Source organism: Buteo buteo, chromosome 10, assembly GCF_964188355.1.
Source record: "Buteo buteo chromosome 10, bButBut1.hap1.1, whole genome shotgun sequence".
NCBI classification, from domain to species: domain Eukaryota; kingdom Metazoa; phylum Chordata; class Aves; order Accipitriformes; family Accipitridae; genus Buteo; species Buteo buteo.
The window spans coordinates 41,376,510-41,400,264 of NC_134180.1; the positions used below are offsets into that span (position 1 = coordinate 41,376,510).

At 39.0% G+C, this 23,755-nt stretch overlaps 1 protein-coding gene across 2 annotated transcripts in view; it reads left to right on the plus strand.

Moving 5' to 3' along the window:
- The window catches only part of PATJ (PATJ crumbs cell polarity complex component), a 156,322-nt gene that overhangs the window by 59,794 nt on the left and 72,773 nt on the right, over nt 1-23,755 (plus strand). For both annotated transcript variants that reach the window (XM_075037253.1, XM_075037254.1), the window contains 6 exons: nt 552-708; nt 1,951-2,022; nt 2,892-3,069; nt 3,984-4,094; nt 5,543-5,620; nt 8,709-8,826. In XM_075037253.1, the coding sequence (XP_074893354.1) occupies nt 552-708; nt 1,951-2,022; nt 2,892-3,069; nt 3,984-4,094; nt 5,543-5,620; nt 8,709-8,826 (714 nt within the window). The remainder of the gene's footprint in view (nt 1-551; nt 709-1,950; nt 2,023-2,891; nt 3,070-3,983; nt 4,095-5,542; nt 5,621-8,708; nt 8,827-23,755) is intronic.

Here is a 23,755-nt window from a genome sequence, read left to right on the forward strand (position 1 = left end):
GAAATAAATTTATCAACCTGCCTGAGTTAGCACTCGCTGGTTGGGAGAAAGGAGATTGGGTTGTTTCCTTTTTTTGTCACCTGCATCTTGTACAGCAGACACTGTGTAAGCTACAGCGGCAGACTGATGACTCTTGCAAGGAGCTCTGGTGGTTCAGTATTCCCTAGTGTGGTGGGGTTCTGTGACTGGAGCAGGGCTTTGCACCGCTCTCCCTCCATAAAGGATGGATTCACTATTACTAGTCATGTGTTTTTGTGAGGAGCATCTATCATGTAAGTTGTACCTAAGCATGTTTAAGTTCCATAAAGATTTGGCATTTCCTGTTATTACTTCACTGCGTGTACATCAGAAGCAAGGTGCTATAAAAAAGTGTTTAGTGTGATTTAAACTTCCTTCAAAAATGAATGTTCTGTATCTCTCAGCCTCTTGATCATCACACAACATCCACATTTGGAACATGGTGGGATAAGGGTTTTATTTCCAAGGGTGATAACTGGTAGATGCAAGGACAGAGGAAGAAAAAGTTCACTTGTACACATTTTCTTCTTCAGGTACAAAGCTTCAGATTGACTCTAAAGGACCTGGACTTGCTGTTGATCTGGAAGCTACTGAAAAGGAAGAATTAAAAGGGGAGGATTATGTTTTTTCCAAGAACCTGGAATCTGGAAGAGTAACCACCTTAGCTCAGCCTGGAACAGCATTGTACAGGTATGGAGAAATATTTCAGGTTTTGGAAGATTTTCAGTTAATGATCTTAACTGTCTTCTTGCTTTACTTAGCTGACCAATCATTAAAAGCTGTGTGAAACAGTAAGATGTACATAGATGGCCAGTTCTATGACTTTTGCCCAAGGAGCTGAATTTTGCCTTACAACCTTACTGAATCTTTACTTCCCATGTTTCCTCCCCTGAGTACTGGGACAGAAAACTGTGAATGGCTCTGCCACCTACTTCACTTACTCCACAGTGTGGGTAGTATGGTTGTGGCCTGGAGGAGAAGGACATAGCCTTTACCAGCAGCATTGGTCATTATTGCTTAAGGAGCTCTCTCTTTAGCTCCTTATCATAGCTCTGTTCTCTCGGTTTTCCCTTTCCTTTGTTCTTCCTTTTGGGAAGAGCAGTTCAGCCATGGCTCTCAGGCCTGTACAGGAAATTTTAGTCTTGTCAGTGGTGCTGAGAAACCTTGAGCTGGCACTGGTTGTAGGTATTTCCAGTGGGTAGTGGATCTGCTTTTGGGGCCTGTTGATTCAAATCCTCAGTACTTCCCTAATTCATCTGTAATCTTCCCTCAGAGGGAAGCAGCTCAACAATAAGGTGAGGGGTTTATTTCTGCAGCACATCCTACTTCCTTTTTGCAGTTTAAGAGTAGCATTTACAGCTCTCAGGATCTACAGAAAATGTGTGCAAGGATGTATTGTTTCAACCTTTCTGTGGGGGCATGCAATTCCATACTTCCGTTCCTATTTTGTGAATAGGTGAGTCACATATAGTGTAAAAGTTTAATTAACACCCTGTTCTGGGGTGTTTAATGGAACACACTGGATCTGTTCTCCCAGTTGCATCATGATCTGCTTTATGGTCAGCTAGACTGGTTTTATCATGTTTATATCCCTCTATAAGAATCACAGCACATTTATCAGAAAGTAAATGTTAATTGCTTAAATAGTTATTTTGAATGAGTAAATGCAGTGCAGATTTGTATATCACAGAGCAGCTTATAAATTTGGTCTGCCCATCATGTTTATTTCTGGAGCATTCCTTAAGTACATTTAAACCTAAATACAAAAATTCCTGTCTAGTCTGTTGACTCTGCACATTTGGTTTAAACTGGACAGTGTGAGAAGGCGTTGCTGTCTTACTGCCAGATACAAAATATGCAAGGAATTGCGACCTGGCATGGGTGATGCCTTTTTTTATTTTTTATTCCTCCCCTCTGTCTGCCCCCAATTAGTGAATTACCTGAGAGAGAAGAAGGAGAAGGAGAAGAAACTCCAAACTTCAGCCACTGGGGACCACCACGGACGTATGTTCATATGATTACATTATTTCTTCCCATTTACCTTATGTCTTTTTTTCTGTAAGCCCAATTAGTTCTTGTGGGTTTTTTTCTCCCCTCCTCTGCCAATAACTTTAAGGTACTTATGTACCTTGGGCTTTCTTAGATACAGTGAATTTTTAACAGATGTTCAACAAAATTATGCCTTCTATTTATACAGCTGACTTGGGAAAGCTTGGCGGGTTTACGTTGTGGATGACCTACAAGTTCTTGCTCATTTAATAACTATTAGGTGTGAACAATGCACATAGTGCTGCTGTCTCCTTTTCCACGGGTTTTCTGCTAAACTTAATGGCAGAATTCCAGATGGCCAAGCCAAGTTTTAGCCACATCCTTGTTGTATTGTTAACATTTTTAGGTGAATTGTTTTTATGGTCCTAAGAAAAAATATGATCAGAAAATTTCTGCTTAAGCTGATTAATATGCATCTGATACACTGAAGTCAGTGTTCAGAAAGTTGTATGAAATGCTGTTTTATTATTTGTCTAGCATACCACTTGTAGTATTTGCCATTTCCAGACAATTTGGTCAAACTGGAAGAGGATGAGTGTTTACTTGAAGACCTGTCCATTTTACCCTGACTTTCTCTGAAATAAAAACATATTTGGAAGAGCAGTGGGTATAGGTTGGCAGCAGAATTTTGTTCTTTTTTTTCGCGCAACGTCTACTGAAGGTAAAAAGCCACCTCTGGTAAAGTCAGAAGCCTAAGAATGCTCTCATCCCTTTACTCTGTTAAATCTTCCTGAAAGACCAGAAGCTTACATTTCTTTAAGTCTTTGCATTTATAGTTTAAAAACCCATTTCAAGCTGTTAAACTACCACATGTATTTTTTCAGTGTTGAGATCTTTAGAGACCCTCATGTGTCTCTTGGAATCAGTATTGTTGGTGGACAAACTGTCATAAAGCGCCTGAAGAATGGAGAAGAACTTAAAGGGATCTTTATCAAACAAGTTTTGGAAGACAGCCCAGCAGGAAGAACAAGGGCTTTAAAAACTGGAGATAAAATACTTGAGGTAAATGCAGATAAATGCAGATAAACCTTTTCATTCTAAGAAATAAAGATTGACTCAAGCAGCTTTGGGAGGAGAGAAGGACAAAATACTGCCACCACTTTATGAAGTATTGACGACACTGTGTTTTGAAAACCAAAAGAAACCCTGATGTCCTCTTTTCTTTTTTTAAGGTCTGACTATGGAGCTCTTTTAACATTCTGCTCTATACTTAAGAAAAGATAGGTCCTGGTATCTGATGGGGAAATGAAAAAAATGAGAGTGCCTTCTTCCCATATAAAAGAGTAATAAGTTATAGCATACCTTTATAAGCATAAGTTATATATAGAAGAACAGACTCCTCATACTGAAATTTGGTCTGTTATTTTGTGTGTGTTAATTTATAGTTTAAACTATACTACTGATTTGGGGGAAATCAATGATTCTGCCAGGTGCCATAGGGGAGAAGGCCACTCCTGGCTTTCATCTCTGGCTCTGCGTTGATTTTTTTTCACTCATTTTTCTCCAAGTGAATACTACTGAACCTGGGTTCCCAAGCTGATAGTGCCATTCTTGTATGTGCTTTAGGGTTGTGTGTGAAGTTTTGAAAAATTGTTTCAAATCAGGTTTAGTTCACAAGCAGGTAAAATCCGAAAGAGTTGTATTATACCTACCATTATGTTTAGCATTCTCTGACAATCTTATTCCTTATGTTTTTATCTAGGATTGCTTTGGGAAGCATAGGGCCACCTTTTAATTATGAATACAAAGTAATATACTTTTCCTTAAACCATCATGGAAATATACTAAAAATAATTTCTCTTGACTGCTTTTGGTACCTTCCTCACATATGCTAAATCTTCTGTGAATGTGTGTGATCCCTTGTAATGACTGTGCTAAAAACAAGCTACCTAATAAAAATAAACATCGTTTGTTAGGTTTCTGGGATAGACCTACAAAACGCCACACACGAGGAAGCAGTAGAAGCTATCAAGAATGCGGGAAATCCTGTCGTGTTTGTAGTTCAGGGTTTGTCTAACATACCAAAAGTAAGTTTATTTCTATTTTTATTCCAAAACTTAATAAATGTGTAACACTCGTCTTATTTTAAACTTGGCTAAATTTCTTTCAGCAAGTTACATCAATTTTTGTGTCCATCCTTTCTATCAGAGTTTCTGCATATAGACCACATGATTGATTGATTGATTACTTGTCTGGCCTGATTGGAAACCATGTTTCTCTGGTGGAAATCAAATAGGCATAAATCTGTTGACTAGGTGTTAATTCAGTTCTCCCACCTGCGTAATTTAGTCTGGCCCTGTATATCTTAATTTGTTCATATTTCATAATCTAAAAATACACTGTTACCCAAATGAACAAAAGTGTAACTAAAATTAGCCAGATTCACACTAGCAACCCTGTGTAAAAAAGGGACATGAAGTAGTTATTTGGGAGCAAGTTACATTTCAAGAGATTTAGATGCCTCCTCATCTGCAAGGCCAAGGCAAGAAACCTTTTAATGCCTTAGTAAGAAAAGGCGTACAATTCTGCCTGTCTTGAAGTACACACAAAACCCCCAAGAATTCTATGTTCTTTCAGTATAATCTGACAATTTAACTGAGAATGTTGGTGGTTTAGTAGACCTGAGGAGAGCTTTTTGACAACTGTAGCCAAATCTGGCACAACCATGTCCATTATTTTTCCAGTGCTCCAGGGAGTCTTTCAAAATCTATTAAGACTTTCACCAGCTATGCTGGGAAAGTGCTCAAGCAGTGATGGCAAAAATCACAGTGATGGTAACTGAGTTAGCTCCCTTTCTGTATCAGCTTTTTCACAGAAAAGATCCAAAAAAACTGTCGGAACACTTAAGTGTTCAGCTGCATCTCTAACCCTTACCTTCCTAGTCAATCTAGAGAGATCAAGGGAAAGATGGATAACTTGAAATTTTAGTTTCTTTGCTTTGAACTGTAGGCTATAGGAAACTGGACATTCACAGACTTTCAGCAGTGCTGCACAGTCCCAACTCCCATTCACCGAAATAAAGGTGCTGCCAGAGGAGTAGGAGTATATTACATTTTGAAAGAATAAAGAACAGCAAGGAGGAATATTATGTGGAGGCTAAACATGCTCTCCTTTATAAGGTGTCTGTGTGCATGGATGCTGGTCTCTATCTGAATAATTAAGAACTGACACTTCAGGAGTCTGTACTGAGCTCTGTATCAAGGATGTACATCCACATTGCTGAGTTCAGAGTAATGTTTAATTGAATGAAGAGATGGGGCTAGATATCAAACAGTGAGCACTAAAAAAAGTAGAGAATGTTTGTAAATTCAGTAATAGAATGTAATTTAACGACTGCACTGCAATGCACTTCTACATGGGGCAAGATGAAGAGTGTACTGGGTAGCTTTATTGTTGTCATTACCTAACTTCTGGATGTTTGTTTTGTGGCTATAATGCTCTTTCTAATGTGTCTAACATATGCATTGTTCTTCAGGTAGTTTCTGTCGTGCAGCCTAAGGGAATCAAAGTCAGCAAAGATCAAGATGCAGACAAAGAAAATAAGAGTGAAAAGGTATTTATTCCATTCAGTGCTATATCCAAGTTTTACTAAATCAAATGGTATAATAGCATGCATTATAATTCTATGATAAGCCCCCCCTGAAGTCTGAAATGAAATTTGAAATGTTTTGTTGAAATATCTTTGATTCAAGTAATTTTTGCCAAATTTCTGCCAAATACAAAGCAGGTTTCTGACAGATGTTCTGTGGGTCTCCCCTGGGTGCTGAAACCCTGTACTTATTGCAGCTCTTCACTGGCATCTTTCTGGAAGTACCTGCTTTGCTCCACATGGAGGCAAATTGATTCTCTTTGTTCAGTAGAAACAGAGAAATAATAACATGTACACAAATGATATCCTTAATGTGAGGCTGGCTCAAATTCAGTAAAATCATGTTATGGGATAATTAAATCCGCCAAGTCTCCTACGTTTCCCATTGCTGGGTAAAACAAGGAAATGACCAAGTGATCTGTAGCTGGCCAGCTAATTGTGAAGCAATTACTGCACAGTAACTTTCAAGCGACTTCACAACGGATTTAAAAGAGAAAAAATCTGTTTGGTCTAAACCAGTGGACTTGTTTTAATCGCTGCAATAAGAGAAAAATTTAATTTCTCATTCCCGGCCAGATTGCTCTAATGGCCTAGGTATTTTCCTGTGGGAACTGTGCTGATTGCTGAGTGTAGGTCAGGTACTTTGAGGGTGTCAGAACTGCAGGAGTAGGGACAGAATTAGTGCAGACAGTAACTTTTGCCCGGTGCAGTTTAACATGCCAACTACAAATAAGATGGAGTTTTCATTTGATGCTACTCAGTAGTCTGGTGTGTGGTGGATAATGAGAAGGCCGTTGTGCCTCCAAAAGTTTTTGTAAGGCTCCTTTCAGATCCTGTCAGATACAGAAGCTATGAGGTTCAGTTATTCAAAAAAAATCAAGAAAGGTGTTGAAGTCATGCTTTCATGCCAGTGGATAATACTAATAATGAAGCAGTTACAATCCCCTTTTCTTGGTTTTGTTATCTATATTTCTAATCTCAAAAGCGCTCATCCTCTTGCAATGTGCTGCCTTTAATCTCTAGGACTCCAGTGTGTTGCGTTCTATAGCGTTCGGAGGTTAAAGAGGGAGCCTAATCTTTTTCAACCCTTTTTCATCTATTGGTGCTGTAAACTGGTGGGTGGAATATAGAAGAGCTTCAGTGCATAAATATGTAGCTCCCTTTTAGCTTTGAACATTGATTCACAAAGCAGTCATACTGTGTTACAGTAGGGGCATCTCTGAGTTGGAGAGAGTTGCTATTAGTGGATTACTAGTCCGTGTCCCTATGGGGAATCAGTGATATTTCTAGTTCAGTCTTCAAAGTGTCACAAAAGAGTTTGATTTGAAAGCAGCCATGTCCAGCTGGAAAATCTGCCTGTTCCGGTGTGATGAATTATCTTTTCAATAGTGAAGGTTTTCTCCGATTAGTTGGTGTTTATCCTCCTTTATTGATGTTTGTTTAAAAATGATCACTTGAGGTAATTTATATAAAACCACTTAAAACAATTGAGCTTCTTGTGGACAAACCAGGTATTAACATTATTTTGCTGGTTGGCAATATAAACTGCGCTTTTGCCTCTGTGCTGGAAACAGCTGTGTTAATACAAAAACATGGTATAATGGAGTACTCTGGCACAATTTCCTCATCTGGCTTTTCATTGGGTCAGGAGGGATGAGAGAAGCTTGTCCTTCTGAGCCATAGCAAACTGCTGGATAAGCTTAGGTGTCCCATGTAATTTCACACAGACTTCCTAACAAATGTTTAAGGTCTTAAAAAGCCAAAGGGTCAACATTTAGACTATGAGTTATTACTAAATTATAGTGATACTACTGATTTGTCATAGGCAGCTGAAAGCGGGGCTTCAGGTTTTCCATCTTCACCTGCTCGGTAATGTAGGACATGAGTCCTCTCACGCTTCCTGGATCTTCTGGATTTTGCCGAGTTCTACCTGTGTTGGTGTCAAGCAAAAAGTGGGAGGCGCATTTGGTGTATTGTATACTTTGGGGAAACAGCTGTTGTGTTTCCAAGTGCTCTTATTATGTGCTCTTAATACTATTGGATTGAATTAATTCAATTATTATTGTTATGCTGTCTTCAATGCAGCACTTTCCTGTAATGTGTTTTAAAGGGATGGGATGATCTATATCTTATCTCACAAAATTTTCTATGTAGCTTGCATTGCAGTTTGCTAGTTAGACTATTCTACACAAATTCAGGCTCAAGGTTTTAGAAATCCATGTGCAGGTTCAGCTTTCATTGTACACAGTGAAAAATTTTATTCTGGGTTTGATGTTCGGGTGTTGAGTCGTATTTCCCAGCTATAGAAGAAATTAATTACGGCATTCTGGTTGCTCTAATGGCATATCGTACTCGGTGTTCCCTGTCTAAAGTGCATCCTGCTATTAGTAGTGGGGTTGCATGGGATACAGTTGAATGTAATTAAATGAAATCATGTAGCAAACTAAGGCACGATCCAGTTACTTGGAGCTATAAAAACAGTTGCTCAGACGAACAAGTGCCTTCATTAGACTCGGAGCCTATTCTTTACGCCTGCTATGCGCCGCTATATGCATCATTATAGGAGCTGCCTGTATTTATGTGAGGTAATAGAATTTTATTGTAAGTTATAATTCAAATTCTTTTTTTTAATTTAAGCAAAAATATAGGTGAACTGTTATGTTTACATATTCGTAGATGCACTAAGAAGACTGTGTTCCTATTTTGTATTTAAAAGGTTGACTTTTATTGGTACCAGACAATTTTGTTGTTGAGTCTCTAATGAAAAATGGGGTATAATTTAAGTTTATTTTTAACCCTTAATAAATGTTCACACTTCCATGTTTCTGATACATGAGTATTTTGTCAACAAGCAAATGTGCATGTACAATTGTATTTTCTTTTTTGATGTTCATTGTCACTTGTTCTGATTTCTTGCATAAAAGCCTACGCTGCAGAACTTAGCATTGTAATTAAGTGCTGTGTATGTACGCACAGTGCAGTAGACAATAGGATTTTTTTCTTGTGCATGGAGGTTACAAAACATGTAACTATTTGTCTTTTAATCCATTAGAGAAAATATGGGGCTCCGCCTCCAATGAAATTGCCACCTCCTTACAGAGCACTTGAAAGACTGCATGCAGAGGAAGCTAACGTGGATGAAGAGGAGGATGAGGATGCTTGTGCAGAGAGTGAGTAGTGCCACAATCATTGCGTCAGATTACATTTATAGAACACAATCAGATTGTGATAAATGTGTCTGCCATTTATTGCTTGTATTATGGGAAGTAGAGCTCAGTGTGGCAATAGCATCTAATCTTCAACCTTGTTCTTGCTAAGGGCTACTGATCTGTAGCTTAGACAGTCTTCTCTTTCCAGCCAGGGTCCTATAGCTCAGATTTTCTGAAGAGATGTAGGAAGGGCTCTTGTTTATTTTCAGTCTAAAAATGTCCAAGCAATGTCTAGAGGACTTGCTTTGGCAGTGATGTCAGCAGTGAAAGGCAGATGTTGTGCTTTACTGTTGTAATTACAGTGGTAGTTGAGCAGGCATAGGTTGAGAACCACTGGTGCATAGTCCTTGTCCAGAAAAGCCTGCAGTCAATTTCAGACAATGCTGTTCAAGCAAAATATTTTCCTTTAAAAAGAAAAATCTGCTGATTTATTGTTTCAGTACTCTACTGAAAAAAAGATCCCCTTTTTTTGTAGCACCTTTTATGGGAAAGGTTCTGCAATTGTCCAGTTCTGGATTTTGCAATAAATTATGACAATATGCACTCTGTGGAAGAGTAGAGACCTAAAGAGTAGGATGCAGTGCAACTTGAGAGCTTCCAGCAGCGTGACATAGATTCCGGCGTACTGCTTTGTTAATTACAACTTTGGTTAAATCGAATATTATTATCCATAGCTTATCTTCCAATAAAATATTTAGGAATACTAAAACTGCAGTTAGGAGTCCTAAATTATTTTCTAAAATTAGTTACCTTTTATTTTTTTATCTTTATACTCTCTTGTACCAAATCAGCATACATGTGGGGGTTTTGTTGAGGTTTGGTTTGGTTTTTTTGCTACAGTGATTTTTCTCATCATCTTTTGTCTTGGTTTTTGTTTGCCCTGGTTATGGGTAAGCCAAAGCAGAGAGATGCCTTTGTAGCTTTTGACCTTGAAGCGACCGTGGCTCCCATTTAGAGTGGAAGCTCCTAACTTGGGGCCTGCTGGTGGGAAAGCTCTTCCAGCTGCTCTTGCTGATTTCCTTGGCAATGGTGTGCCATTGAAGCCGAGATAATTAATGAGTTTGGTTGGTTCGACACTTTTAGGGCTGCTTTGGTGGAGACAAAAAGGATTTTGGAAGGTTGTTCTCATGGAAACAGTAATGGGGGCACAGAAGCAGGGTGTTCAGCTCTGCCTCGGTTGCTTTAAGGGAAAGCTGCAAGTTCTTGAACCCACTGAGATTTTTCCATAACTCCCCCTTACTGAGTTTGTCATCTGTCATCTCATCTGTTTGAAGTATGCCACATAGTTACATCAAGAAGGCTTTTCAGTATTTTTGTGGGGAGTGGCAGTGAGGAGGAGCATTTGACTGCAGACTCTGTGGATGTTGGATTAATATATGTTGAGCTTTCAAACCAATTCTGTAAACCTCCAGCTGTAGCAACCTGATTTCAGCTTGTTATTAAAGTTATAACTCCCAGTTAAAGGATATATTTGATAAGTAGCCTGACACCTGAGTTATCTAATTAGGATATGCCTCAATCTGAGTGCTTGCTAGACCTAAGTTAATACTTTGCACAGAAATAATTTCTTATTGATGGGCTTGGTCATTTTTTAGCTGTTCTGCCACCCCTAATGATATTGCTAGCTGAGTCTAATAGCTGAAAAGGTAAAGCTACTTCTGATATTAAATTCATCAATCCTACCAGATTTGGCAGCAGCAAGCAGATCTATTCAGATGAATCTGTTTCCCTCTACCCTTTTTACTGACTGAAGTTGAATGTTTAGCAATAGCCATCTTTCCCATGAATCTTGGAAAACCAAGATATGTATTTTCCGTTTTATTCTTCCCTACCTCATTCTGTTCCTTTAAAATAAAAAACAGGCTAAGGAAGCTGAAACTAAGTTTACTTCAACCCTTGAAGTAAAAAGCATGTTAGAAATGATATGACTGTACTTGATATTAAGCATCTTGGCAGCTGTGGAATGGGCTTTTACAGAGTCTCTTTTCTGTGATCACTTGAAAAACAAAGTTTTCTCTGTAAATTCCAGTACAGTATTGTTTTTGTGAACTACTTGATGTTCATAACTTCTGTCCTGATTCTTGAGCACCTTTCTCAGAAATCTCAACCCAGGCCCGTACTTGCCTTTTTAACACTATTTGCATGTTCATATTGGTCTATTCCTTACCCACTTATCGTACTAATTCTACTGGTTTTGTAACCTTAACTAATAATCTTCTGAGCTTCAGTGAACAAGTAAACTAGATTTATTGTCTGTCTTGTTTAGAAGATATGCTATCTTAAAAGGAAGAAGTGATGTCAGCTCAGGTAAATTCACGTCATAGCCTCTCCTTCTTTCATTTACTTCCTGTAGTTCTCAGTTTCTGCCAATAGCGTGGAAGGCCTTAGCAGGCATTTTGAGGTGGGACAGCTGTCAAATCTGTCCTCTGGTTGTGCTCCTGATGGGTTTTATTTTATTTTTTAGCGTTCTTATTAATAGTGTCACGAACCTGCTCATCAATTTCTTTCATACTCCAGAAATACTTTCCTTGCTCCACTTGACATTTTTTCTCCTTGCTTGTCACTTCTTTCGACCTATGCTCTCAACTTTTGCCTCCATGTCCTTCATCATTTCCCATACTGAAAATGAAAGCAAAGCATTGTTGGTCTTCCTGCCATACTTAGAAAATTTTTCTTTCCTTTCCATCCCATCTATACTGTCTCACAGTCTCCATGTTTTGTCTGTTTTCCCCTTAAAGTGGCTGAATTACCTTTTGGTATTGATTTAATTTCCCCTGTGGGATCCAAATCCACTTGCCTTTTGGCAATGCTCCCTTTTATTTCTCCTTTTCCACCACTGAAACTAGCTTCCATTGCTGACTTGTTGGAACAGTCATTTCTTGTAGATGTTCTCCCTTTTCTTTTCAAAGGTTGTTTTTTGATCCAAATAGGGTGAATCCTTGTTGGGAATAGAACTACTAGGTAGCTCTTGGTTTAGAGAAATTCCAGATGTCCTCCAAGTTTCTGTGGTTTAAGAAGTTTAAAGAAGTTCTAGGTGGTTTTTTTCAAATGTGTCTTCTTGGACCCAAGATACTTAGTTTCAGACCTGCTTCTCTTTTATATTTCAGTTTCATTTGAACCACTATTACTTCCAATATTATGTTCTAAGTTCTTAGATTTTTTTTTTGCTAGACTTTGAAGGGAAGTTGAAAATAGTATTTCCTCTTATTTCTTCTAGCGATACTGTCAAATCTTTATCAGTATGCAGCTCTAACCCTGTGTGATGTTGGGTTTTGTTTACTCTTTGCTTTGACTTTGCTGTTTTAAGGCTTTCAGTTTAAGCTTTAAAGTAGTTTTGTAAAACTTGCAGCATGTGCATCCTGCTGCAAAAGGAGCCTTCAAAATGTTTCATCTTGCAGACCTGAAAATGTTACAACATGGGTTTGGAGTTTTTCCTTCCCACGCTGGAAACGCTTGTCCACGGCAGAGGTTGTTTTGGAGAAGGGCAATCTCCATGAAGAGGTTTTTTAGGCTTCCCAAACCTTAGAAACATTAGGCTTTGAATAGGATTTTGTTGGGGTTTTGTTGGTTTTTTTTTTTTTTTAATCAAAACAAGTAAAAGGAGGTGAGAGCATACAAAGGAGCTATTTGTACTTGCAAGCAGCTGTGCTACAGACTGCATCAATAGGCATTGGTGTGTTTTCCTTGAGTGGCGGATGGCTGTAGGTGTGCACTAAGAATCTGCTAATAGACTAATGTGCACCCTGTTGCGGCTTATTACTATAATGAGGGGTTAGTAGTAAAAAGAAGCAGAGGAAATGTATGGGCAGAGTAGTTTGTAATGGAATGTTTTGTAAGGTTTTCCTTGGGGCATTCATAACTGTACAATTTAGATATACTTTGTGATTGAGTTGAAGCAATCATAAGTTAGATAGGAAAGACCTTAAAAACCATTATAAGAAAACTAAAAAGACAACTGTTGAAAGAACTTGGAATCCTTAATTTCAATTGATATTATATTTTTTAGTAAAATCTTCTGTCTAGTTAGTTGACTGAGATTGATCAGGTTGGTTCCAAATAAGTTTGAAAAAAATAAAAATAGATTAAAAAAAAATTTGTGAAAGGTGGCTAAGATAATGGACTAGATACCGCTGTGCTCAGACTTCCTGTCTGCAAGGATATTTAACTGTATCTAATAAGGGGATAATAATGCCCCCTTCCTTTTATTTTGTCTCTAGATAATGTAGAAATCAATGAAGCTGTAAGAAAGCATAATGATTTATCTTCCTAAAATGCTTTTTGAGGAATGGTGGTTTCTGTACTGAAGCAAGTGATTTAAAAACTTCTCTAGCATTTCCACTCTGCATTCCCCACTGTGATAAATCTGTGGCTGCGTAGGGTGCAAGAGGGGAGTCTGTGTGCGCTCACGTGTGTAGGTTGGTTCAGACAAACCCACGCTGCCTGTTGTCTAGGTAGGGTTGGGGTTAGAAAGCGCTTGGGCATGCGAGCAGAGTGCCCTTAGCACACCTAAGGTTTTTAGCAGCTTCCATAGTGTCAATGATATCCATACTCACGTGAGAGGATGGTGACTTTCATTAAAAACAAAAGATGAAAAAAATGAATAGAGTTCAGCTGAGACTTTGTAGAAGGTATGGGCAAGTATAAGGGGTGCGCAAAAGTACAACCTCAGGAAGTGTCTATGTATTGCTGTGGGCGAAGATGGGAAAACAATCATTGGCACTTTGGAAAAATGCCAGAATTATTAACAATTACTAAATAAAAACATAACCACTGATAAATAATACAATTCTTGAGGATCTGACTGTTTGGAGTCTGTTTTATGCAAAGCTGTGCTAAAACAAAGGAAAAGCAATTCTTAATTTTATTTTAAATTTGGGGGGGGGGGACACCCGAAAACCGTGATCTTCAGGTGAGGCAGCTTGTGTAGCCAAACACTGCCTCTCCAATAGATGTCACTGCAATCAACAGCAAATAGAGATGATGTTCAAAGAGTAAGATGTAGCTTGGAAAAATACTTCAAGATTTATGAAAATAAAATATTGAAAAAATAGTAATTGCAATATTTAATATTCTTAAATATGGTAACAAGTGTATTTAGTACAGTGGATTTCCAAAGATGATGCAAGAGCCAGGATTAGACAAATAGAGCAGTGGCTTTCATTTTTTCAGCTCCATGTTAATCTCTATTTAATGTGACTCTGTACTGCTAATCTTCTTTTCCCATTCTTGTTCTGACCCATAATTAGCTAAAATATGTAAGTTTTGTAACCAGCCCTAATATCAGATCCAGAAGGGCTGGGCAGACTCGCAAGCTGTTGTGCCACATGAGGATAGATTATGATATTGGTGTCATTGTAGTTTGAGGTTGTGGGTTAGTTTGGGGTTTTGTTATTGGGCTGGGTTTGGGGGGTTTTGGGGGTGGGTTTTTGGGGGTTGGTTTTTTTTGGTTTTTTTTTACTCTGAATCACATGCACAGTTGTCATCATCTGATGAAGTATTACAAAAGGAAATTACATTTTTGATGAATTAATAGTAAAATTGCAGCTGGGACTTCTTGTATTTTTTACTGTGTGCTTGTACATAATGCACTGAACAGATGGCTTTGTATGTGCTGTGATACATATTCTAAAGAAAGGACAATGAACTTTAAAAATGAACAAATTAATGGTATTAACAAAATAACTGAGTATTTTGAGTTGGTTTAAATGTGGCATTTGGAATAGAGAATTAGTAAGGACTTCCCAAAATAACTAATTATGTTTATAAATTTAGAGAGAGATTATATCTTTGCTTTTTTTAATTACTAAATGAAGGATTTTGAGTCTTTTCAATGTTTCAGTTCAGCACTCATTGCAGTAAAACTAATACTGCTTTTTTAAGGTTTCAGCAAAATACAAGTTATGATGAAGTTTGAATCTTATGCTTATAATGACAGACTGGTTTTGTTTTCTGACACTAAAAAAAAAACATCCAAACCCTATGCCATGAACGCATATCAGCGCTGGGAAACTGCAAGATTTGCAGCATTGGAAAATAACACAATGAAGCCATTTAACTAAGAGAAATTCATTTTTAACCCCTGTAGCTTGCATGAAAAGGATGCTTAGATAAATATCGTCTATTAACTGCTACTTTGCCATGCAGTGGGTCATTAAGCAAGATAGTACCTGCAGCTAACAGGGATATAAACAAACGTTTGAGGTGACTCGTGTTTGGGGATAGAGATGTCATTCGAATGCTAGCAGAGTAAGCCAGTGCACAAACAGCAGCCGTAGAGCATCAGTGGGTCAGATGTGGGAAACCAGAGATCTGCTTCTCCCTGCATACTTTCATAGGCAGCTTTCGTCTGCTGGCAGATGTAACTGTTAGCTTGTGGGTAGCTTGAAATTAATATAATTGATGGCATCTCATAATAGAAACAGACAGACGGTTTGCCCTTAAGGAGAGAAAAATCTCAGAAAAATAGGCCCAAGGTCGTCAGAAGAAAGACAAGCACTGAGTCTGTGTATGATGAGGATTTGAGCTGCTTACAGCACTGAATGTTTGTCAGGAATGCAGATATCTTGAAGTACATGCTGGTACAGCAATGGTACAAGGGGGTTTCCCAGGTAAGGATTCAGATCTATCTCTATATTGTGTTTGTTTCCAGCAAGTCATTTTAAGTGTTTTTAGTGATAATTTAGAACTAGTGAAGTGCTGGAGATAAGAAAATAATAGCACAGATCATTTTTTTTCTCAGTTTGAAGCATGGACATATAGCATGATTGGAATATTGAATGCATTTAATATCTTTAAAATATTTTGTCCTGTGTTTGCTTATAAATCATTGTTTCTGTGTACATTGGTGTTCAACATTCTTATATACAAAGCTGACATGAGCACGCAGTGCTTAAAGTATAAGAATTCCTAGCATTAAATTTCTTGCTATATAGAATAATCTACTCTTCCATAACTGTTATTGTAATGTAGAGACAGATGGCTGAATTTTCTTTACTTTGCTTGTTAAGAATGTGTTAGGTAAATGTTTTTAGACTAAAATAAAAAGCTGCTGGGGAATCTAAACTGAATATTCAGCATTTTCATGGTATAAGGAGGCAAAACAAGAATAAAGCAATGTGATAGTAAACAAATGAGCTATTGGCAATGAAGGATAATCTAATCTTTAAATATTGCCTTAGATTGCATTTGTTCTTAGGTATGATCTTTTCTTCCAACACAAGCCAGGTATCCAGAGAATAGCATTAAAATGCTAGGCATGAAATATACTGGTTTGATGTTTTAAGGTTATTACATTGTCTAAGGCATGGTGCAGGTGGCTTATGTTGTTTGGGATCTTTGATCTTACTCAGGTGTTACAGATAAGTAATTTCATATAACTTACAGATAGAAGATAATGTCTGCGGTATAAATCTGCATACACAGGTACAAACTTGCTAAGAGAGGATAATAGAAGTAGATTTTTATATTGCTCTCATTGAAGAGCACTTAATATCACTGCAATGACTTGCAACTATAAATATGTAAAAAGGATGTAAATATTTCAATAAATAAATGAAAGACAAACACTAGCTTATAAAAGGTGGTTATGTGTTTATATTCTTGAACGTCTGATTTTTAGATAGGAAGGTATCTTTCGTCATTACCATCGTAAATGATGTTGCTCCACTGCACAAAAAAAAAAAAATTAAAAAGAAACTCTGCTGTGCATCATGTCTTGTCCAGACTAGCACAGCATTGCTTTTAGTTAGAATACAGACTAGATTATTTGCATAATAGCTCTGTTCCAAAATGGTCTGTTTGGTTTAAACACTAGCTGCTCCAAATATGTAGTGGAAGTAAGCCTCTAACAGAAGGGGAAGTAAAAATGTTAAATGACAATAATTTTATTCTTTACAGATGTTACCTAGTTTTCCACAGTATTACAGTAATTGAGACAGCTGTCCAGAATAACTTCTTTAACTGTTCGAGAAAGTTGAAGTTATCTTTTGCTCCTCAATCTTAAGACTTGATTCTTCCTCATTCAATGTAGTGACTTAGAGGCTAGTTATCAATTTACCTTCTGCTTTGAGCAGGTATGTAATTGCTCTTTATCAGGATAGCTGACATGTGAAGAGCAATCCAGAATATTTATCTTTAGGTATGCTAGCTATAGTACACTGTGGCAGACTATTAAAAATTCTCTTTATGCCTGGTAGTAGCCACATGCGTATTGAAAACTACTTGCAAGCTAATGACATTAGGAAGGAGATCTGTATACACATATGCATATATATGTGCATGTGTACAAGAGACTGCTATCTGCATCAGATGAACATCTCTATTTTATCAGCAAATTCAAAATACTTTTGCCGTGTTGAAATTAGAAGAGATGTTGTGGCAACTGGCTAAAGGGCAGGTAGTTCTTTCTGCTACCCCAGAAATAATAATGAGCCTTTTATTATTAGTGTAATGATGGGCATGTCTGTTTGCTTCATCAGTATTTAGAGATCATGGCTTGTGCTTCTCCGTCTCTGCTTCCCAATGGAGAGAGCTGTGTCCGTGGGCAGAGCCTGTAGCCATTGCACCCGTTCTGCAGAGGTGAGGGATGAGCACCTCCATCGAGACACCCATTAATCCAGATTACTTCGGTGAATGGGAAAGTGTTTCCAGCAGGCAGATGGCACAGCAGGTACCACTGACCAGTGGCGTCTTGGTGCTGTGTGGTCCCAGCTCTGTCCTTGCCCTGCCTACCACCCGTGCTGTGGGAACCAGCCGCTGCCAGGATCCACAGCTGTAAATTAAGATGCAGGAGCAGAGTTGATGTTGGTGTCGTATTCTGGGGTTGTTTTGAGAAGATAAGGTGGAAGGGGGAGCAAAGTGGAGTAAGGGGGCTTGTGAGTTAGAACGTGCAACAGGAGAATAGGACAGGTAAGGGGACTGTTTATGGTCCTGGTCTGGGGGAAGGACATGGTTTAAGTGCAGAGGACCACCCTACTCTTCTGCATGTCTTTATGGAGACAGGCCAGCATGGAGCCAGGAGCCACTGTCATCCCAACAGCAGTAGCTGAGCGAGCTAAATTTAGGAATTCCTGTTCAGGTGATGAGTGTACTACTGCCAGGGGACAGAGCTACAGGTGAATTATGTACGTTGTCTGAAGCCAGGAGCGGTAAACCTTGACTTTGTCATACCATTTTGTGATTGTCCTGTAGATAGCAAATGCTCTTAATGGTTGTTTGGGTGTTTTTTTTAAATGCTTTAGGTAGTTTCACCAAGTGTATTAGCTATCACGTATTTATAAATACTTATGTGTTTTATCTGTGATTTCAGAACCGTAAGCTTAAGTAGCATTTTTTGACCTGTAAATGTCAAACTTATGTAGTATACTGAACCAGGTCCTCTATAAAGTGAGGTGGGAAGTCGCCATTTCCATGGTGTGATGGTCCTGGGAATATGAGACATTGAACATAAATTCTCATACTTGTAATGTGCTGTTACTTAGAGCTGAACCACATACCTAAATTGGGAGGAATTTGGATGGAAATGCCAGAGAGTATGAAGGCACAAGGCGTTTGTTTATGTGTGCACATGCATGTGTGCACACAGTTATGGCTCTTTATGCTGTGCTTGTGAGAGCAGAGAGGGATTACACCATCCAAATGGTTCTTAAAGATATTATGCCACTAAGTCTCCATCCCTCTAGGTGCTCTGGGAGTAAACAGCAAGCAGCAGCATTTGCTGTACCTTAAAACAACAGTGAAGTGTATCATATACTACTACAGTGTGTAATGGTCTTGAAATTGTCTGGTCTGGTAAAGCCATGACTGTTCTGTAACACAGTCAGTGGGGTCGCTCAGCTGCAGCAGATCGGCTGGATGCCCAGGGAAGGAGGAGCGACGAGATTCTCTTGGTGCTTGACCCTCCTGCCCCCTGTGCCAGGCTCACCTGCAACTTGGAACTTCAAATGTGGACATTTTTCTGCACTGAATTGTAAACCTCAATGCAAACAGTGTTCTGAACTAGAAACTATATTTCTTTCAAGTGTTTGGCAAAAACATTTGGTTTAAACCCCCTAAGGTTTGGCTGTACTCCCCTCCATTTTGTAACCTGTTATTCTCTTGGGGATATGACAGATTATTAGAGGATTAATACAGTATAATTTTGTTGCGTATCATTAATGTATTTAAATAGACTATGCAGTAATTTTACAGCAAGAGCTCATTTCAGGATTGAGTTGTTAGAAGTATAGAAGATGTGATTTTTTTTTTTTTTAAATACTGTTTTTCAAGGGAAGAAAGCTGTTAAGTGAACAGCCTGACAGCATGGTATGTAGTGAGGTATCACTGAAGGGCTGGGAGAAGAGTGGAAGGTGAATAAATGAGATGAGACTGGGATGTGATGGACGAGGGAGTAAGTAGAGCTGTATGCAAGGATGAGCATGGGCAGCTTATGAGCGAGGGCCAAGAAGGAGGTTGAAAGGGATTTTGTGAGGAATGGGGAGTTCAGCGAAGCCTTTCGGGGACAGAATGATGTGGTCATTCTTTTGTGTGTGCAGGAGGCATATTGTGGCGTTGTAAATGGACAGGACTTGCACAGTGACATGCGTCAGGGAGAGTGCCGGCTCGGAAGGGCAGAGCGAGCGGCACCCGCGGCAGCTGCTGGCAGCGTGAGCGGATGGCTCTTGGCATCGGAGCAAACCAACGGGCTAACCCCTTCATCGTCCCTGGACGGGTCTGTATAGCAGCCAGTTGGTACATCTGCTCCAGCCCGTCCTCCCTGTCCCTTGACAGCCGTGCGTTGGCAGACCTTCCCCTTTTCCTTTTTGGCCAATTTCTGTACTCTGCTTGGAGAGACGCAGAAGAGATGTTTTGAGGGGAGGACAGAGGCGCTGGTTGGGTGCTCTCTGGGCTGCCTCTGGCCAGGACTTTAGCGCGGAGTTGTGAAGATTTTAACGAGTACTTCTGCGAGTACTGCAGCTAATGAAGTTGGATTCCTACAGATTTGTGTCTCCCATTCGACTGACTTGGGTGTTGAGGAAGGTGTGAGCTCCGATTTAAGTTTTTCCTGTCGCTGGAGCATTTCTAAGGGCTTTCTCTCATGTGAATTCTTTGACGCTTTAATAAAGTGTGATCTCACACTGAAGCCTTTCCCCCAGTCAGGGTATTTATCAGGTTTCTCTTCTCTGCACGGCTGCCTATTTTCATGAACCTTTTACAGTACCTTTGAGACCCCCAGTCCACCATCAGGTTTGCTTCAAATTGGCCAGCAGGGTCAAAGGTTCTGGGGCAGGAGCTTGGATTGCACAGGGTATGATTGCATAAGCTTTGTTCCTGTACAAAAACAGAATAAAATGATTTACCATATTAGAATTAAACTTAATTTATATTAAGCGATTAAAATATAATTAATAAACACTGGAGCATAATCCTGGACTGCAGTTCAGAAGACCTGGCGTCTCTTCCAGCTTGGTTACCGTCTGCTGGATGTCTTGGTTAGCCATCTGTCGTTAAGATACACAAAGCATCTTGAGCCTTCTGGAGCACCATGCCACGGTTTGCAGGGGTTAGATGGCCATCTAAATTTTAAAATAAAATAAAATAAAAAGCAGGATCCATGGAGTTCCAGCTTACCCAAAAGACAGTGTTTTTTCCTGAGAAGCAAGTCATGGATGCATCTGAATCATCCCTTTTGAGGGCTAAATGCAGTAAGAACTACCATACTCCACTCTTATTTTTCCCTCAAGCATTTGTTTTTTAACGTTCTCTTAGTTGATTTCCTCCTCCAGAGTGGAAAAAGTAAGCTTATTTGATATAGTGAAGTTTATCTGTTTAGCTCTTCCTCTTGGATAAATCCTTGGAGATGGATTTGTTTTGCCAGAAGGAAAAGAGAGAGTACTTGACATATTGCAAGTCTCTATTCACATACATCATCAATTTCCTGATTAGAATTGTGTTCATTTAAAAAATGCCCAAAGCTTAATGCATTAATATCTTTACTTCATTAAATACATTAAAGACAAGCTATTTGTTACCTAATAACGTGTTTTGGTAATAAAAAAAAATGTTAAAATACTCTGTTCACTTGTATGTGATTTTATTTTTCTTCTGCAGAGAAATGAACGCCTTGTTTTTCACCTCTTATTTGAAATGTGGTATAAGCAAAGGTGTCTGACCCTAATCGTCTTATTTTACTCTTTGTGGAAGAGAAAACAGGTCTGCCAGACTCTGTCTTTTGGAGAGATTAAAAACAATCAGAATATAATTTCTGATACAAAATATTGTCTTATTTAATCAAATCTGTCAAGTTTTATGATGTCATAAGTGCAGCATAAATCTGATTAACTTTTTGAATAGACTCACAAGACAGCCGATTAAATAAGATGCATGGCTTATTTAGGGAGAGTATACAACTGGTTTATGATTTCACAGTGATACTAAATGGAGATTTTTGTGGGGGGAGGGATTGGTATCCATTCATCTGTCCAGATCCCCCTCCCTCACCTGATGGAAAAGGAAAATGGCAGTTGACTGTAAATGCAAGAGTTGCTGTCTGACACTTTCAGTGGCAGAAAAATCTGTGTTCTTATTAGCACAGCATACATACTTATTTTCAGTTTTATATCACATAGGACAATTTAAAATTCTTCCAAGTAATAAACCCTTCCTTTCTCATTTTAAGAAGTGACATTCGAGTTAATTCTTTATTTGATTGGTGCCTTTCTCTTTTGGAATAATAACATTAATCAAATGGTATGTTTTCAGCCTGGAAGTTTCCATTTTAGTTATTCAGCTATATGAGAAGTGTATACTTTGTCATCCTCTTCTAATGTTCTGCCATTGCTCAGGCTGAAGCTCTACAATATGAGACCATCTAACTGCGAGGCGAAAGGGGGAGCTCCCACCTTCCCCAGTTGTTTAGGGTACTTGGGTGCTTGCTGCTCTTCCCTTCCTCAGCCTGTTCAACTCACACAGCGGAAAACTGCTCCACCGTTAAAGAGGAATGGTTTTCTGGTGGGTTGGTGACCTGCACAGGCTCACAGAGGAGTCTGAGGAGCACGAGAGCTGCCTTGAACAGAGGAGGGAGGGAGGACGTTCTCCTTCAGCTCTGCTTCACATGGGTCTTCTCATGGGCTAAACGCGTGATCTAAAATTAAAGCGCTGTGCTGTGGCTTCCTTTCTTTTATCCTCTCCTCCCTAAGGCTGGGAAAGGTCTTCACTTTGAGGTACAGCTTGAGCTAAGGCACCACCTCAGCAACGAAGCGTACAGGCTGAGTGTGAAGCAAGTGATGAGAAGGCGCGGGCTGTGCAAATACTGCTCTGCACAACACTGCCAGCTGGACCAGGCTGACAAGAAACCAAAGCACATAAAGTGGAGCTGCAGTTTGCTTCTCCTGAAACTGGAGGGGAACACGGGACTGTGTTAAAGATGGGAACGCAGCAGCACACGGGCACTTGCTCTTGGCTGAGTCTTGTAGCTCAGTGGCTGGCTTGGGAAAGGAATCCTGTGGATTAGTGTTACCAGATGTTGCCAGAAGTACTCTCTTAATCGTGGGAGAGCCAATTTGTGTATCAGAAATCTCATTCGGAGATGTGGCAGTAGGTCTCTGTCTTCTGAGTTGCAGGTCTCTTTTGGACCTGAAGCCAACAGTTGCCCAGTGGTGGCTATACCGTCAGCTTCTGTACCTGTTTTACATGTAATACTAGGATTAATACATTAGACTTCATAAATGGAATATACACACGATAGCTGAAGATACGGAAAGATATAGTAGACTAATTATTATTGGGGTTTTGTTAATAGAAGAGGCTTTAAAGTGAAATTCTAGATATGTATTTTGTTTTGTTCTAAGGCACAGAAATTGGTAGTCTGCAGCATTGCCAGGTGTTGCAGTCATTTTTCATTTTAATTTCTCATTTTACCTCAGCAATCAAAGGCAAGCCATGATATTGGGAAACTCAGGTTTGTACTTAAACAAAGCCTCTAAGCATTGCTTGATGTTGTAAAAAGCTTGAAAATGGCTCAGGTACCATTTGATACCTCAAAAAAACAGGACCTAGAATCAACCCAGACTTACTCTTTTGAAATTTCTTGCCTCTGTAGGAGCATTGCATGATGTGGGAAGGTATGGGTGGGCTGGCCCTGTTCTTAGCTAAATATTTCGTTTCTTGGCTTCATATATAGAAGTGTGCAGTGATGAGGTGGATGTGCAGAGATGGTCTTCGGGTAGCTGACAGACCTTTCAGCAGCACTGTGGAATTAGAGAGCATGGTTTCAGTGTCCTGTGCATAAGCACAGAGGATCCTAAAAGTCATCAGATAGTTTGTAAGTGTTTGAGGAGCTGTAATCAGTTTGATCAAAGACTAACCAGGTATGAACCTAGCAAAATACTGATTCTGTATAGCTGCCTAAATTTAAAAAAAAAAAAAAAAAAGGAGAAACAATACTAAGCAGTGTTGTGGAGCTGGTCAGGTCTGTTCTATAAGTGGAGTACGCTCTATCAGCTTATGTCCTCTAAAAGCTGGATACGCATCTTTTTTAATATTCAGCTGCTTTTTTATTTAAATTGGATTTGCGCTTAATTTAAATCAAATGTTTTCTGCTTTTAACATGCATTGTAAGTCTTAAATGGCAATCTACATAAAGATCTGAGCATACTCTAACCTATTAGCATAATTTAACTGAAAAAACTGTTCAGGAAAAGTATGTGTGCACCCAGAGAATTGAGAGAAATCTGGACCCAGAACTGACTGTAGTAAAAAGCCAGCTTTTGACTTTTCCTTCAGCAGCCTGAAACAAAGACCTATTCTCTCTACAGCTTATTCAACTAATTCAGTGGGAATAAAAATAGCTTATCAAACTTGAACAACTTACTAGGAGCTGAAAAAGGATATTTTTCTTTTCTGGTCTGTGAAT